The following is an 18,384-nucleotide window of genomic DNA, read 5'->3' as shown; positions in this document are numbered from 1 at the left end:
GCACTACCGGCGCTGCTGCAGCTGAGGCGAGCAGCAGCAACAGACCAACTGATGGATTCCACCGAAAATTAAATAAAAAATAAATAAAAAATGTGTTCTCCCCTTATCACCCGCGGGCCGGATGTGACAGGCAGTCGGGCAGGGTCCGGCCCGCGGGCCGTAACCCTGGCATCACTGTTTTAAGCTGTCCCAGACTTAAGTGCTATTTTTAGGTCTAAAATGCTTTGTGAATTACTTTTAGTGAAAAAAATTAGGAGTCCTAAAGTTAGAAGTGACACGCCCATTATTTTTAAGAGTTGCTCCTAAATTCGCCACTTAGGAGCTACTTTTAGCCTTAAAATTCTTTGTAAATACGACCCCTGATATGGAATGACTACAATTGGTGTGCATAAGATGGACTACACATCTACAACTTATATTGGATGAAATAACATGGATATTACATTTCTATGGGTTCTTGTGGACATTTCAAAACCCAATATGCTACATATACATATTCCTAAGGATAAGGGCTAGAGGAAGCACCAAGGGTGGGAGCGGGGCCGTCGGCCACTTTGAATTGAGACGTAAGATAAATTTGATCATATAAAGCACTACACATATTTTACATGAAAAAGATTGTCATGTATTGAGTCCAAGCTTTCAAATGGTGTATAATATGACTATGCTACATAACAATATGATGTATAAAACTATTTAGAATGTTGGGGGGAGGTGGAGGAGGGGGGTAACCGTTTTTAATATTTATTTATGGGGGGAGCAGGCGTTTATTCTTTTAATCTGACAGGACAGTGGAGAGCGTGACAGGAAGCAAGTGGGAAAGAGAGATGGGGTGGGATCCGGAAATGACCCAGCTTGGACTTGAACAGACCCAAATATGGTTTGGGCACCGTAACCAGTTGCGCCACATCCCCCTCAATTCCTCTGTCCTGTTGTACCTCCTCACCAGGTACCCCCTCTTACTCTTTTCTGACTTATCTGAAAGATGAGGAGATTCTGTGTGTCTCTCTCACAGTCCCAATTCTGCCTTGTGCTCAGCGGTATCTCTGTAACATTTTCATGTCATGTAAATTGAATATTTCAAGATTAAAAAACTCAGTGGTCAACAGTGTAAATCACAGTTTAGTTTGTATACTGACACACAAAAAAGTCTTAAAAGATCCATGACACATTTATTTTAGACAGCATCTTTTTCACTGACAAGACAGGCAATTTGCTTTTCAATGTTTACCTCAACAGTTACGCAATGTTTGATGTTGCATTTTTAAAGTCAAGAACAGTCTGTGCACTATTGCAAAACTACAGAAGGGATGGGTATTCAGACTATAAAAACCTGGACATACGGTCACCCAAAAATCATACAACTTCTACTTTTAGATATTAATCTATATTGGTAAGTACTTTTTTGTGACAACACATGTATGTACTGTGTGATGGCTGAGCCAATCCATCAGTTCATGGACCAGTGATCTCGAATCTCAACCTGCTGGCCTCTTTGTTGTTGGTTGATGCGGATATAGCAGAATTAAATATTTGTGGTTTTTAAACATTCCTCATTCAGATTTAAATTTTGTATTAATTCATATTCCTTTGGAAATATTACTATCTTTACATCAATTAAAGGCGAAAATGGAGAATCTACCAAGAATCCTACTTTTGGCATGTTTTGCAGCCTTGTCAGGTAAGAGGTGAAGTATTTGGACATATAATGGACATGGTCTCTAGGAACCAAAACGTGTTAGCATTCTATTCTGTTATCAAAACTTATCCTTCTCAAAGGTATTTTCTTTTGTCTAGAAAAGCTTTTCTTTGTCTCGTAAGAATTAAATTAGCTGTAATTGGGATCTCACTTGTTTCTCCTAAATCCCCTTTGCAGAGAACTACAGAGCAATAACAATAGATTGAGAGGTTGACCTCAACCCAGATCCAATCTAAGTTCAACTAAACATCTCAAAATTATCGCTACTTTTCGCTACTTATCGCTACTTATTTCTCTTTGGGGGGGTCAGGGATGTAGTGGTAAAATAAGAGGTGGGTAAACTATGAATTCTGAGATCACGGTAAGGTAGACTGTGCCATGCGGCATCGGATTTTTAAAAAAGTCATTCAGAATATGTTTGATGATGGTGGAGGTTATTGTCCAACATTTATAACAATACCAGTGATATTAAATGGTTCCTAGGGTGTTGATGAGTGTACAGTACATATGGTGAATGTGGATAATACAGTGTGTTTACTTGTGTTTAGCCTCCACTACACAACTCAATGGTGTTTTATGCCCCCAACGTCGTCTTCCAGGCAACGCTGCCACCGTCAACTTAAAGGCACTTAATCCTAAACCTAACCCTAACCTTAACCCATGCCTAACCATAGCGCCTTCCAGGCAGCGCTGCCTCGAAGACAACGTTGGGGGCATAAAACACCAAGAAACCCACTACAGTCCTGTTCGGGGTTGGGGGGCACATTTGCCTTCCCTTTTTGAACAGAAATGTGTAGCACTCCCTTCTTTGGGGTTGCCATAGTATCTAATTCTTATGTCATTTTCTCAGAGAGCACTGACCTGTCTGAGAGTGTCTTTACCTTTCCAACACTGGGAACCACTGATCGTGTGACTTTGACTCCATCTGCCAAAAAGCCCCTGTCCCAAGCCAGTCTCTGTCTGCGATTCTACACTGATCAATCAACTCAAAGCCCCTGCTTCTTCTCTTTGGCCACGAACAGCTTCAACAATGCCTTCTTACTGTGTCGAATGGATACAGGGATCTTCAGATTCCATTTAGGCAGTGCAAGCGCAGATTACTTAGGTTTGTCATACAAATTAAATGAATGGAATTCAGTGTGCGTGACATGGGGTGAAGAGCACATCACACAGTTTTTTATCAATGGAAAAGCCAGTGTGAGGAAGATCGCACCTATGTCACCAGATTGGCAAATATCCACCGATCATTCAATCATAGTGGGACAGGACCAAGACCACTATGGAGGAGGGTTTGAAGTGATGAATGCCTTCGCTGGCCATATAACTGATGTCCACATGTGGGATTATGCCATTAGCACATGTGAAGTCCAACGCTTCATGGAAAAGATGTCCTTCCAACCTGGTAATTACCTCAAGTGGGAGAGCCTTAAGTTTGAGGCTCAGGGAAAAGCTAAGGTGGAGAAAAAGCTGCTGTTTTCAGCAGATGTATTATGTTAGCAAGGAGCGTATCAATGTAAATGCAATTTATGAATGATAATAAAAAATCATGTTATTCATGTTAAATTAATCTAGTTTCAGAACAACTATTCTGTTAAAAGTGAACTGTTTAAGGGTGTACTGTTACTCTTAGTCTGGCTATTAGAGCACACTCTTTAAAGGAAAATTCCTTTTCTGGTTTGTTTTGGATGAACTACTGTAGAGTGGTGGACACCGAAATTTTGACGATTGGTCCTGTCTCGACTTTCCTGGCTCGTTTTGAATCGCCTTTGACTAGTCAGAGTGACTGCCTACACGCATGCTCAACCATGTCCTAAAACAACCCTTAACGTTCGTTTTCAAAACTGTGCAACTCACCGAGTGGTTAGTGGTGTTCGTTGATGTTCCAAAACAAGTAGCGTAGCGAAATGCAGTTTCTGTCGTGTTTTATTTGGCATTTTGTAAAATCCCATTGATTTCTGTTGGAAGACTCATTGCACGTTGATATTACTGCGCCACTGTCTATGCTTCAGGCTCAAATATTGAGCGGAAGTTTATTCACGGTTGTGAGGTGTCTGAAAAAATTGTTCCACAGTAGCAAATAAGACGGCTGGAAATCATACAATGCGCCGAAATATTTGATTTTAATAATCAACGAACACCACTAACCACTCGGTGAGTTGCACAGTTTTGAAAACGAACGTTAAAGTGATGGTTCGGAGTAATTTCACCCTAGGGTCCTTTGCACCATGACCCCGAGCCAAACACCCTCCCAGAACCTGTTTTCCCTTGGTCGAACCCTGGTCGAGTAGCGCTGTCAGAAACTAATGAGTTTCTGCAGGCGTAATGGAACCAACTCGACGTTACTTCCGTGATTTGGGAAAAGCCCGTAAAAGTCCTGGCAGGAAGCATGCATAAGGATGTAGATCCAGGAATGCATTAATATTTTGTTCGTAGTACCAGCAACAATTATTAGTTAACACTAAGTTGTTAACACTTCGGAAAAAAATAATTAAAAACTGGATATGCCAAAAAACGTTGATGTAATCGCTTCCTGCCAGGACTTTTACGGGCTTTTCCCAAATCACGGAAGTAACGTTGACGCAGCAGTATAGTAGCAGATAGTAGCATCCATCAGGCAAGTTATTTAAATAAACTCCTGGTGTACTTACAAACTTTCCAATGCCTCGTTTTATGAGTAAAGAACATACTGTAGAAGTTGCGTACCATTCAGGGCATTATTAGTGGGGTAATTTACGAGATAAAAGTTGGTCCCATTACGCCTGCAGAAAGTCATTAGTTTCTGACAGCGCTACTCGACCAGGGTTGGACCAAGGGAAAACAGGTTTCGAGTGTTTGGCTCGGGGTCATGGTGCAAAGGACCCTAGGGTGAAATTACTCCAAACCATTGCTTTAAGGGTTGTTTTAGGACATGTTTAAGCATGCCTGTAGGCAGCCACTCTGACTAGTCAAAGGCGATTCAAAAAGAGTCAGAAAGGTCGAGACAGGACCAATCGTCAAAATTTCGGTGTCCACAACTCTAGTTCATCCAAAACAAACCAGAAAAGGGACTCAAAGTGCTACCAGAATTTTCCTTTAAGGTCCTCATGTTGGGACATTTATGCATTGTTGTGAGTGTGAGAAGGTGCAGCCATGTAAAGAAAAACCGGTAACACTTTACTTGACAGTATCAACATAAGAGTGACATGACACTGTCATGAACATAGATGTATATATATATATATATATATATATATATATATATATATATATATATATATATATATCTATGGTCATGAATACATGATACTGTCATGACACATGAACCCTAACCCAAACCCTACTCCTAACCTCTAACCATGACAAGTTCATGACAGTGTCATGTCACTCTTATGTCGATACTGTCAAGTAAAGTATAACCGAAAAACCTCCATTACATGATTCCCTATGACAAGCAATTCTGTCCTTGAGCGTTCAATCACAAGTATGACAACACATGTCGGTCTTTATACTGTGTCTGTGTACATAACGGAGGATTTGATCAGAGTCTGAAAATTATCTTTCTCCAGACATGGTTTATGCACGGTACGGTATGTAAAAGAGCAGCTGAAACAATTTACTCACAAAGTGTGTGTGTCTGCGAGTGTGAAGAGACAGAGAGCAAGAGAGAAATAAATGAGTTTTCAATTAGTCAGAGGCAATGAGGGGAAGTGTAATAAATCTCTGAAGAGTCAAAAAGAAATCTGTGAAAGACCTCAAATCCTTTCTCTTTAGATAGAGCTGAAACTTTGTCATCAGCAATAAGTGATGTAAGATCAGTGTTTCCTGCTATAACCATTGCTGTCAGGGGGGTTCCAATGAAGAATGATAAATTGGAGGCAATGGGATCTTGGTGTCCTTCTTTGCCTCTGTTTAAGACATAGCTCTGATTGCATGCAATATATCATCCCACTGTTTACCTCACACATGCGCACGCATACACGCGCATACACGCGCATACACACACACACACACATCAATTGAGCACACTCAGCCTCAGACTATCCTCATGTCTCTGCCAGCAAAACCTTGTTCAAGCATTCAGATCGATGGAAATGTCCCTTATGAAGAAACGTGAACAAACAAGCATGAGGCACAAAAGCAGGTGAAGAGTTGAGGGATCACTGGTCTGTGGACTGATGGACTGGGTTAACCGGAAAGAAACATCCTGTTGTGTCATTGCCGAGTAATTCCACTTTTTTGTGTAGGAAAAGTCAAAATCGCTCAATAATGATTTAAAACAAGTAGCAAAATCCACTGGTAGACTGAGTAGCTCACCGTATGAGTAATTGTGTCACAAACTTGTTTACAGTTTTTTTCAACTGCTTACACACTAAATCTTTGCTTGTCACATCATTTTCTAAACATGTCTTTCAAACACCATAACCCCACACCAAATCTGCAAAACCATACACCAATTCCACATAAGAGTGACATGACACTGTCATGAACACACTCTAACCCTAAACTTAACCCTAACCCTAAACCTAACCCTAACTTGTTATGACAAAAACCGAATGTCACTTAATAACAGCGGTGTTATGTCATAAACGTTTATGACTTGTTTATGACACGTTCATGACAGTGTCATGTCACTCTTATGTCGACTGTCAAGTAAAGTGTAACCCAGTTTTCTTTGGTACATGAAACACATTTATATCAGACAGCGGCAATGATTGGTAAGCGTAATGTCTACTGGCAATGTCACATACCCTGTTAATGTTCCAATTATAATAATAATAATAATAATAATAATAATAATAATAAAGTGGCATCAGTTATATTGAATGTGGACTAGTCTTCAGGGCCACTGTGACATTTCCATTAGATGGAAACCCATGACTGTCAGTTGCTCCTGAAGCGCAGTCCAAATATAGCCACAGGTTAATGGACTAATGCCATCTAGCACATCGAGCTCATAATGACCCTTCCTAATTGGCCTCCATTTCATGGACAGAAGGGAGCATACAAATATGGGGCATGGGGAAGAACCGGATATCACTGTAAGTTAACCCACAACACATCAAATTCCACAAGAAAGGAATAAGCCAGACCTCACGGTGAGGGGGTTAAACATATGATGGGCATAGGCTACGCGTATTTGCATAATATTTATTTCCTTTTGCAGAACGGCGATGCTGAATACACCTATGAGAGCATGGAGTAGATGGAGGCAAGGAAAGGGAAGGTTTCTGAGAATAACTCAGCTGAAATGTCTCTAATGAAATGTCTGAAATGTCGCTGCCAGTTGTGGAGCGGACTCTAGGGTCATCATGGAGAAATTAGCTCTGCAGCGGGCAGACATGTCCTGTAATAGTGTTTTTGAAGTTATGATCATGACTTTTACAGTGCATGCAGTGCAAACCACCAGATGTGCTGGATCCTGGGTAGACTTTAATACAACACACTGAATTATTGATTTATTCATTGTTGATGGTTATTTTATTAACTAGTTCATTACACTTAGATAAGACATATAAGCTAAGCCTGAGGTTAGGGACTGGTAACCATATGTACTACCTGACAAGTATACGGAGTGACTGTACCAAGGACTACAAAGTGTAATGGCAGTGTAGATCATTACTCTGACAGCACATGGCTAATGAAATGTCTGTCAAGACATGGTTTATGCATGGTATGTAAAAGAGCAGCTGAAACAATTCATGACAGAAGAATGATAAATTGGAAGCAGAGGAAACGTGGCCTCTTCCTTGCCTCTGCGTGGCTCTGATGATATGCAATATATCATCCACTGATTTACCTCACACATGGGTGCACACATGCACTCACGCACACACACCTCACTTGAGCATGCTCCTCATGTCTCTGTGCCAGCAAAACCTTGTTCAAGCATTCAGATCGATGGATGTCCCCTATGAACAAACATCAACAAACAAACTTGAGGCACATCAGCAGGTGGAGAGTTGGGTTAACCGGAAAGGAACCTCCTGTTGTGTCACTGCCGAGTAATCCCACTTTTTTGTGTGGGAAAAGACAATATCACTCAATAATGCTTTAAAACAAGTGGAGAAATGCACTGGTAGACTGAACAGCTCACTGTAAATAAGTGTAACACATACAGTACCCTACATCATTTGTTGTGACTGTTTAAACCCGTCAACTGAGATCTTGTATCATGTAGCTACACTACTACACTCTGGGAGCATGTTCATGAACCCCCATGTTCACGCCCCCAGAATGTAGCGCTGTAGCTGTCTGGCAACTCAAGCTAGGTAATAATAATAATAATAATAATAATAATAATAATAATACATTTTATTTAAAACACCTTTCAGGACACCCAAGGTCGCTTCACAGATAAAACAAATAGAAGAAAAAATATCAAAAAAGGAGAAAAATTATCAAAAATATATAGTCCATTTAGCCATATCATAGTCCATAGGCTAGTCTGAAGGCTAGGTAGAACCGATTGTTTTAGTACCGACAGTACTCATCTTGGTAACCTTGCGAGTACAGTGCATTAGGGTAACATAGTACTTGGCAGTTAAGTACAATGGGTGTTGGAGGAAGTTTCCAAGCGTAGGTAAGTTTAGGGCCCTATTGTTTTAGTCTCCTATCAGAAACATCATCAGGCTGTTAGGCCAACTTAAATGAGAAGCATGCCTGCCTCACCCATTTTGTATATAATATTCATTTATCAAACAACATGGAAAGGGTGATGGGGAACATGAGTTTTTAATCATGTATCATTTCTAAAACATTATTTTTTTTGTATTATTTTTTAGGATCTAAATTAGTGGCTAACAGTATTATTCTGCAGTGTGTTCTCAATCACAAATTATTTTAAGATTTCATAGGCTAATTAATTATTCAGTCGATTTGATAGATTGCAAAAAATCTAATATATTTCACACCCAAAAGTCTCCGCATGGTTTCACCTCCTCCAGCTCAGTAACGACTTTCTTACAAAAGCAAAGCTATTACTGCAATGACTTCACCAGAACTTTTTTCCCTCAGGATATTTGTGGGAAAGTCTGGAGGCCTGCTTTTATCAAAAAATACAAGATGTACATTTTACCTTCTATCTGTTTCAATTTCTCTTGTACAGAGTATCATAACAGAAAGACTACAAACTCCATAGAGATCTCCATTTCCTAGATTCCCTGCAGCCTCATCCTCGACCAATCAACACAGAGCACATCACACTGCAATCAGCACTCTGGCAGATAACACAAAAAAAAGGACTCTGTCCAGCTCTCGCTTGATTCCATTCAGGCAAACAAGTAAATAGGTTCATCACCTCTCCGCAGGCTGAAAGTGCATAAGAGAGGTAGCCAGTCTCAAGGCCATGTAACCTCTCGACCAGGTGCTATTGAGAGATGAGAAACAGAATAAAGATCCTAATTGAGAAGTTAAGAAAGTGGGACATAAGGTCTCATTCACTCTGCCCAGTGTAGCCTTATGAGATTTGAAGACACAGCTAAGACTCCCAGCAGGAGACGTGCACCAGGAGAGCTCAGGCAGCCTGTGTGGTGCCACTGCCAAACACATAGCCTCAGCTACACTGATGAGTTTCCATGGCACTCTATTGATTGACGGAGCCTGTCTGTCTTCTCAGTGTTTGTGCCATTAGATCTGCACATAACCTAACCTATCGACCTGCAAAGCCAATATTCTGTATTTCTCCTCTGGTTTAAGTTCACTGCGACACTGATGAATGTAGGTAGGTGACTGACACAAGTCTTCATGTCATGCCCTGGGCCCTGCATGAAAATATGTCAAAAAATTAATAGGAATAACCACTTGACAAATCCATTAGTTGTTAAAATGCTCACAGATCATTTGTAATGCATACACTCTTAAAACAAACGTGTTGTCCCTACCTGGACACAGAGATGTGTTAAAAACAACGCAAGTTCACATTCATTGCAGTCATTTCCTTCTTCATACAAAACCTTTACTATATGATGCTTATACATATTTTAGCCATCTAAGGTTAATGTTTCATGTTGTTGGGAAGTACCAACTTTTAGCCGCAGGTCTTTTATGAGTTGAATGAGCTCTCATGGGTACCAAATAGAGTGTGTTTGTTGTGAGTGTGTGAAATATTAACAAACTGAAAGCTTACAAAATTGTGCTTGTATGACACAATTTTGCTCATGCTGCACTGCATGAGATGATGTTAATACGTGTCTGGCTTGTCCACATCTTGTCTTCTTGGCGTTGTTTTCAGTGTCTTCTGTTACTGTCTCTTTCTGGCACGCAGACCGCTTGTCCACGGCGTGTTTTGTCGTGTGGTGATGGATGACGGGTGCGTTGTTATCAGAGGCTCTTCGGTCCTTTCCCAGCAGTGCCCTGAACCCAGGTGAACTCCATTAAAAACGTTTCGACTCCTCGCTGGTCCATGCACTTGCCTCTCTCTCTCTCTCTCTCTTTTTTCTCCCTCTCCCATACACTTTCTTGTTTTTTTCTTTCTTTCAAATAGGGAAGACTGTTTAATCCAGGAGGAAGTAATTAGTTTTCACGAGCTGCACACACTAGATAAAAATGCATGGTTGGCGAAAAGCACTCGAGGACTTGGGGATTGGTGACATTTCTGCATATCTAGTAACAACACTCTTATTGGAAAGAACCTAATTTATAAATTCAATTATGTCTTATTCTTTCATCTCAGAGATGCAAGTGTTGCAGGAATGAGAAGAAAACACACAAGAAATGGAATCTCTAGTACAACACTATTTAATCCAAATGACAAAACTGGGTCTACTATTACCATATCATTGTTGCTTTGATGAATACTTTGAGGAAGCGTTTTTCTGAGACCCCCTCTCATAGCACACTAGATGCAATGCTAAATTGCTTGTGTAGATAATTAGGTGGCTACACACAAAGGCCCGGCGCACTCAGCAGCCTCCACTTGTCCTCTTGGCCGGACAGAGAGGACATCAGGCGGCAGCATCGTAAATCTCCACAACCCTGGCCCCGAATGGCTTGGCTTGGTTTCCCACCAAACGGCAGTGATCAACAGGGCTGCCAGTGTGGGTTTCCTTTCACCGAGGAAGGGGTTATCACAAGGGCATCTTCCTTTACTGATGATGTTTGTTTCAATTAAAATCACTAAATAAAGAACTGGGGAAAAAATGGTGTAGTTTTTTACAGAATCGTTGCACAAACTAGAACCTGAGCAGTGAGTAGTGGCAACAATTCAATGATCTTTTCCAATTCTATACCTGCATTGGATGGTGAACATTGATAGGAAATGGAGAAGGTAGAATGGCTATTGGTACTAAAAATATAAACTCTTTGACAGCAAGGTCCTCTTACAATTTTTACAAACACATTTGGTTTTAACAATAGTGGCAACATCATTCACCACATGAGCATTGCAGTCATCATCAGCATGAACAATGACAGAGACAATTGGCCTTATGCAAGAAACGAGATATGAATAGATTTTCTGTTCTTTTTATCCAGGTATTTGATTTGCTCTTGTTTTGTTAGTACCCATCTATTTCTGGGATTCACCAATGCTTTCTTATTTTTGCTTTTCTCTTAGGAAAGAGAAAATGTTAAGCATGGTCGAGAGCACTGTTACTCTTAAGTAGCGGTCATTTTTATTTATATGTCGGCATATATTGACTAGTTACAAACATGACCAAGGATGGGCACTTTTCATCTACAGTGCACCCCCACTCCCCAACACACAAACACACACACACAATGTTCCATCTACCAGGACTGAACTGAATACATCAGGCACCAGATGAATAAAGTTTGATTGGGGCATCATTACATTTTCCAATCAGACGCCCCAAACATGCACTGCCTCATGCACTGGGTCCCAACAGGCTCTCTGTACTTGGTGCCTGCTGCAGTATTGTCTGTGGACATCTGGAGCGGCACAGCCCTGGGGAGCAATACCAATCCTCCATTTCCTTTAGCTTCATTTTCTGCTTATTGCACCTTTGCAATGAAGTGAGCAGCTACAGTACATCTGGGGACTGAAAGGATATGAAGCGCCATTGACTTTTCAAATACATTCACCATCACCCTTCCTGCTCCACCTCCTCCCCCCACCCCAAAAAATTGCACTCAGAGTCTCCGTGGAGCTCAGAGATGCAGTGATCTATGTATTTCAACTCACATTGCCTTGAATCCCAAGGTATGATGGTTTTGTTTGTACTTGATCATTTGCTTTCCTCTGTACTACACACGGTAGAGTTGCCTCCCCAGAATCGAATCTAAGGCGCTCTGTTTTAACCTTTTTTTTCACCCCTCTACTGCCAAGGCAGCCGATGTTATTTTTAGTTGTGGTGGCTGTTCTTCCCTCCCACAAGATAACCGTTGATTTGTATTCTATCTAATAATGACTTGTTACATAATGCAATGGCTATATCAAAAGAAAAGCTCATGAAGAAGCATTTAGGAAAGCCAGAGAACATGTGTATTGGAATGTCACTTAGTGCTGTTCTTTTTGACATGGTTTAGAATTCTTAAATGAGCTGTCTTTGCTCTCTAATGGCGATACCTAAAACAGGCAACACTGTGACAAGAGTTTCTGAAACTCTCTTGAGTTTTCTAATTAGCAGCTAAACATTTCAACTGGATGGAATACATTAACCGATAACATGTCTTTGTGTGCCTATACAGCACACAGAGGGAATACAGTGGATGTCTACACTGGCTGTCTGCTGAACAATTTCACTAAAAAAAGATTTAATCATAGTTGAATTAGGTTTCATCATAGTTGAATTAGGTTTCATACAGTACATGGATGAGGTCAAAACCTCCACTTAATTGATATGACCCTAACAGGTATTTGCTTGAGAGGAACAATGGCACATTTTCAGAAAATATTGTAACCCACTGGATGATCCCTAACTTTCTATCACAGATCCATCAAAAAATCTCGGGATAAATTACCCTTTAGTGACTGCTTCAATATTACATTTTTTTCCGGACTCTCATTTTATTGGAGTGGCACGGAATGGAAAAAGAGAGAGATGGAGTTGCTTTCCCTTGCAACTGTCTGGGGTGGGTGGGGTGGGGCTGTTAATCAGAGTAAATACCCTGATCTCGGGGGCTGATAGGGCTGTGGTATCACCTGGCCTTGGGCCTGGAGCTCTCAATGCAAATAGGCCCTGAGAGGGAGGAAAAAACATTCAAGCATCCACCTGTAATTTAATACCCAGCTCTAGTCAGTGTGTGATTGAGAGGAGATCTATAAACAAGCAACAACCCCCTTTCTGCTGCTGTGTCGTTTTCTTTTCTCTTTAGTGTGTGTCTTGTTCACAGTTCCCTGAGGCTTGGCGCTGGGCTATTACAGTTGCAATAAAGAAGCCTGCTCTCTCTAGGGACTAGAACCATGAAGCCTGCTCTCTCTAGGGACTAGAACCATGAAGCCTGCTCTCTCTAGGGACTAGAACCATGAAGCCTGCTCTCTCTAGGGACTAGAACCATGAAGCCTGCTCTCTCTAGGGACAACTAGAACCTTTCCTCTTCCCGTCCCCTCCCTCCAAAAAAGATGAAAGGAAGCGAGTCTTGTCTTCCTGGTTGTGGCCATTATCACTTCCTCCATGATTGTGATGGGGGTCAGGATCAGATGGCCGAGAGAGAGAGGACAGCGAGGGGGACAAGGCAACAAGGATATCCTGTAATAAGGCCATGAGCGTCACCAAGAATCCTGCCTCCATGAAATACCAAAACCTAATTACAACAAAGCCATCTGGAGGTGCAGCACCCATACCTTAAAACATGAGTTCTGCCTTAAAATTGCCATGGTAGGTATGGCTGTCTGTCCTGAGAAAGTAACTATAAGCACCTGGGAGAATAGTGTGGTGCATTGTGGGTCCTTAAGTCCTTAACCCATTTACTCCTAAAATGCCTGCTAAAAACGCCTATAGGAATCCTATGGCATTCTAGACTAAATAACCTTATTTCCTGAGGGTTTTCTGAAAACATACAAAAAATTGTCAACGTCTACCAAAATGTAATTTCTAAGCCTCTGTACACCTAGAAACATGAAATAAAAAGCATGCTGCGCTACGCAGCAACCAGCGGGAGATTCAATGTTGCGCTATGCAGCAACCAGCAGGAGATAGAATGTTGCGTCATGCAGCATCCAGCGCGAATGGGTTAATCTCCAGCCTGCCTGTTTGGAGGCTGCTGTATGCTTGTGAGCAGGACACGACTCACCATCACCATTTTGGTGATGTCTATGAGAGAGATTAACTAAAATAATATTTGGTATAGAATATTTCACTTTCTGCATCCTGAATCTAAGTCTATTATGAGAACAGTTTTTTTTTGTCTTTTTAAATTTTTGCTTTATAAGCTTTATAAATTTAGGTGATTCATAAGGAAACCGTTTTAAATTATCTATGTGTACTTACCCTGTAAATAAAGGAAGGAAGTTGATATGCCCAACTTCAGGGTAGCTCATATCAGATAAACTAATCACTAAGAAACCATGATGAGAATTTCTAAAAAGGATCGTTCCGGTACTTGATTATGATTGGCTGAATCATGTTCGATGTAAAAACCAGCACAAACATACACCTTGACCACATTTCATTCTATATTACCGCACTACCATAACTTGATACAAAAGTTAAAGTAGCTGCGTCTCGACATTGCTTGGCAACCATTCAGATAGAGGAAATATATTTCTTGTTGGAAATCTATGAATAAATCATCACATATCTCGTTGCTGTGCTTTTATTTTATGAAATCTTGACATATGTGGTAACCGTTTCAGAAAAGCAAAAAGCCACTTGGGTCCGTAGGTTATAAAATTAACTTCAAGTATACTTTTTTGGTAAAGGGTGCGGCACTCTCACTCTTGCCATATTGCTTGAACAAAACTCTGTTTTTGCTGATGTACAGTAGCCTTTAAATATTGTGTGTGTGTGTGTCAGCTAAAAAGCAAGAAAAGACAGTATCACATGAAGAGGGAGATTAAATGGCAAGACAAAGTGTCAAGACTCGTTGCAGCCAATATTTATTGAGTTCAACCCATTCCTTATTGGTAAACTTTCATTTCATTCTCCACTCCACTCCACACCAGAGTGACTGTTGGCAGTGTGACTCCAAAGATCTTAAAGTATTAAAATATAATAAAATATTTTTACATTGTATACTCTGTATATGTATTACTGTATATTATTGCACTGGTAATATCTTTGCACTGTTCACTTTTTGCACTACCTCCATGGCACACACTCTACAATGACATCTCACTGCATCACTTCCACTGATGTATACTGCATCACAGTGCCAATTCCCTGCCAGGAATGTTGAATCTGGTAGATAGACCATCATGTTACAGTCTCCATTGTTTTTCATTCTTATAGTCTGTCTGTCTCGATAGTCCATCATTAAATAAGAGACCATGCCTACTGTACTTCCGAGAGTGGCCAAGCTGATAGAATCTTACTCAAATATATTTAGGCCTAAATCTCACATTTTCACTTGTCCAGATACAGACGGTATAAGAACGCGAAGTGTAACTGTGGTCTATTTTTCAGGGGTAAATCGTTCAGCTGTGTCAATATGTCATTGCTCAAAAGAAGATCTAACATCATTGCACCCCCCTCCACCCCCATTAATATTAATGATTTTTGCACAACCAAATAAAGTCCCTGTGTTGGACCTTGAACGGCCACAAACTCGATAAGTACACAATTGTAAGAAAACCGTTGCTCTCATAAATGTGACGAGATACTGAAATGAAAGAAATACAGTAAAATGTAGACAAAAAATAGTGTATTGATTAAATCTGTCCCTTTTCAAGTAAGAACAACCTTTAATAGAGCTGCATGGTACACAAAACCATGTCCTTTCACTGAAATCTATGCTCAACTGTGGATCCACTTGTCAGATAATGCATAGAGTACTTTCTGTCAGGCACTCTTTCTCCAGTCTCCACCAAAGCACTTTCCCAAATTGCCTTCCTCATAATTGATTCTCTTTAGAAAAGGTACATCTGCTCTCCCTTCAATGATGTTCCTAAGTCGGTCTAAGAGCAAAAAAAAAGAGAGAAGAAAACGACGAAGAAGAAGAAAATGGGGGGAAATGATCTGTCGAATCCTGCTGTGAATTGAGACTCCAGATTCGGAGACGGAGAGGCTGAGATAGGCTCCTGATGGAGTCATTCAAGACAAACCTCCTACACCACTCATTAATAACCCTGAGGAAACAAATGTGCTTCTTTTTTACCATTTTGAATGTTATATGAGCGAGCATGTGCAAAAATAATACATTGTCAAAACGCTGGTAAATCATTCATTAATTGGTTAAAAAGTCAGTGTCTGAAGATGTTTTACATAATCTAAGAGCAAAGTAATGCTCTCTCTTACAAACGCGATAAAAAGGTCACTATGTCCCATAGTGATCTCTTATGATGAGTGTACTGCCAAGAATTAAACACTTGATATGAAGGAGTATCGTCAGGACACAGAGAGATTCCAGAGTGCAAATTGTGTCCATGGGTGTCCTTGTTTTGTTGATTAATTGGTATTGTTTGCATGGGTCTATTGAGTTCACTTAAATGTCAGCATATTTTATTCATGTGTTGTGAGATTTGGACCTGACAGCGTGCTCTCTCATTAGTCGGATCATACTGCTTTAATTGCTGCAGTAGCCAGGTCATGTCTCGCTACTGCATGTATGCTCTGTGTCCTGCTTGAGCCTTCTGAAATACACCCAGTATCACGTCCTATGCAGATTAATCTTTTCCCCTATACTAAAAATGAGCAGCCATTTTTTATAAATGCTTTTGTAGCTAGAGGGGTGAGATCTCATTTTAATACTGAAAGGCAGGATGTACCCTACCCACCAGTGCAGACAATACAAGCAATATGACATAGGTAATGAAAATAGATTCATTGGAGGTAGAATTGTCCACTGTATTTCCCTGCAACACAACACAGTCATGGTCATTGGAGAGCACATTTTAAGGACAGAAGTTGCTGTGCGTTCTAGGTCAGTACTTTCCAAACTTTTTTATTGAGTGACCTACATTTTCTAAATATTTCTGTAAGGGTTTCAAGACCATTAATATCCCCTCCACATGCACAAATAAACTATTCATCAGAGCTTTTGTTTATAAGATGGATGGGCTTGTCTGAGTTGCATGATGCTATTCCAATATAGCCTATGGACTTTGCAGACTTTGTTTGCCTAAATTTGACTGAAACAAATGATCACCTTTTCTCAATTTGAATGTGTGTGTTGGTAAGTAAACATCTGCTCATAGCCTACAAAGGTCATATTATATACGTGCATATATATTGACCGTATATATAGACCGTAGCATGCCTTTAAAAATTGGACGTTCATGGTTTTTTTAATTGGTTACCATCTACATTTATCAGCTTATGTAGATTTCTTTAGATTTGACATCAAATTTATAACATGACAGATTAGTAAATGCTTCACCCTCTAGAGCCAGCTATTAGACCCATTGTGCAGCAGGCTGCTGTACCTAAAGGGAGTCTCAGACCTATTCCACTCTGCAGCTACAGCACTGTCCTCAATCAGTTTACACAGTATACCCTGATTTCAATGAATGAGTGAGTGAGTCAGTCAGTCAGTCTGTCTGTCTGTTTGTCTAGCTTAAATAATAGCTAGCTAAAAAAAACAGGTTAACTCATTGTAGTTTTGTCACCATATAGAATTGTATTGCAAGTATAATTCAAATCAGGTACATCAGCTCAAGTTGCATAAATAGTCCAGGCAATCTGTGATCAATGTCAGCTTTCCTCCTGCTTGCTCAAAATGGCTCAGGTCAAGATCTGTCCAGTTAAAAAAATACCAACCTATATGAGGAGCCAGATACTGCTGTACTAACACGTCATTTTCACATGAATGCTTGATAGCAAATTGTCACCTAGCCAAGATTCAAATCCAGGCTATTAGAATGCTCTAAGCAATGTTGGGCAATGTCACTTCTTTTGACATTCAAACAAAACAGAGAGCTAGCTCACTACTCCCTCCCCCTCCCCCCCGTGCAATTGAAACTCTCCTAAACGCGCATCTCATCGGTGATTGGCTGGAACAGTTTTTTTTTTTTTTATGGTCCAGGCTGGACCAAGTTGTTTTTGTTGCTGTCTTTGGAGCCTGTGTTGTCCACAGTGACTGCGTTTTTTTTTTTACAGTGTATTCAGGGCACAGACAGCTAGCGGATGGTGAGATGATGTTTGCTGTATGTGACATAAAAATGTTTTAGCTTAGAAACCACGTAACATTGCTTAGAGCACGTTTAATTGAGTTTTATTCATGCAAACAGACCTTTTTAATCAAGAATGTTTTGTAGACTGTGCCACAACTGCTGCAGTCTCACAAAACAAGACGTGTGTCATTTAAAATGTTGCTATTAAGACGTCTTTTTTTCTCTTCTAATGCTGGAAGATGTTTATAAAATGGAGGCATATTGTTTATCAATAAACTGAGCTCCTGGTGTCTGTATAAATGTGTGGGTGTGAATAAAGATATAAAAAGGACAAGTAACAAAGCGATGCTTTTATGAAAAAGTAATGCAAGAGGTCTCCCTGCCTGTTTTAACTGAAACATTTTCAATCATCTATGAATAATGAAAAGCCTCCTAAAGCAGCACTGTAGCCTGGGTGCCATTCCGAACGTAGTCCCGCCCCACGGGAAGTGCGGTCTGGCATTGCTCCATTGTGGTGGAAGTATGCTCGCCCTAAATC

The 18,384-nt window shown here is 40.4% G+C and overlaps 1 protein-coding gene across 1 annotated transcript; it reads left to right on the top strand.

Annotated features, from left to right (window-relative positions):
• Window positions 1-1,307: 1,307 nt before the first annotated feature.
• On the top strand, window positions 1,308-3,266 carry LOC125284455 (serum amyloid P-component-like). Its single transcript, XM_048228409.1, has 3 exons — window positions 1,308-1,393; window positions 1,624-1,681; window positions 2,550-3,266. The coding sequence occupies exons 2-3, from the start codon at window positions 1,630-1,632 to the stop codon at window positions 3,194-3,196; spliced, it is 699 nt and encodes a 232-aa protein (XP_048084366.1). The 5' UTR covers window positions 1,308-1,393; window positions 1,624-1,629; the 3' UTR covers window positions 3,197-3,266.
• Window positions 3,267-18,384: the final 15,118 nt, after the last annotated feature.

This window comes from Alosa alosa, chromosome 19 (assembly GCF_017589495.1).
Source record: "Alosa alosa isolate M-15738 ecotype Scorff River chromosome 19, AALO_Geno_1.1, whole genome shotgun sequence".
Lineage (NCBI taxonomy): Eukaryota > Metazoa > Chordata > Actinopteri > Clupeiformes > Clupeidae > Alosa > Alosa alosa.
The sequence above is the reverse complement of the archived record's forward strand: the minus strand, read 5'-3'. Positions and strand labels throughout refer to the sequence as shown.

Excerpts from the sequence above, each read along its gene's own strand:
- LOC125284455 (XM_048228409.1), top strand. The coding sequence starts at position 1,630 with ATGGAGAATCTACCAAGAATCCTACTTTTGGCATGTTTTGCAGCCTTG. Across the intron at positions 1,682-2,549 it reads ATGTTTTGCAGCCTTGTCAG|AGAGCACTGACCTGTCTGAG; the intron begins GTAAGAGGTGAA and ends TCATTTTCTCAG.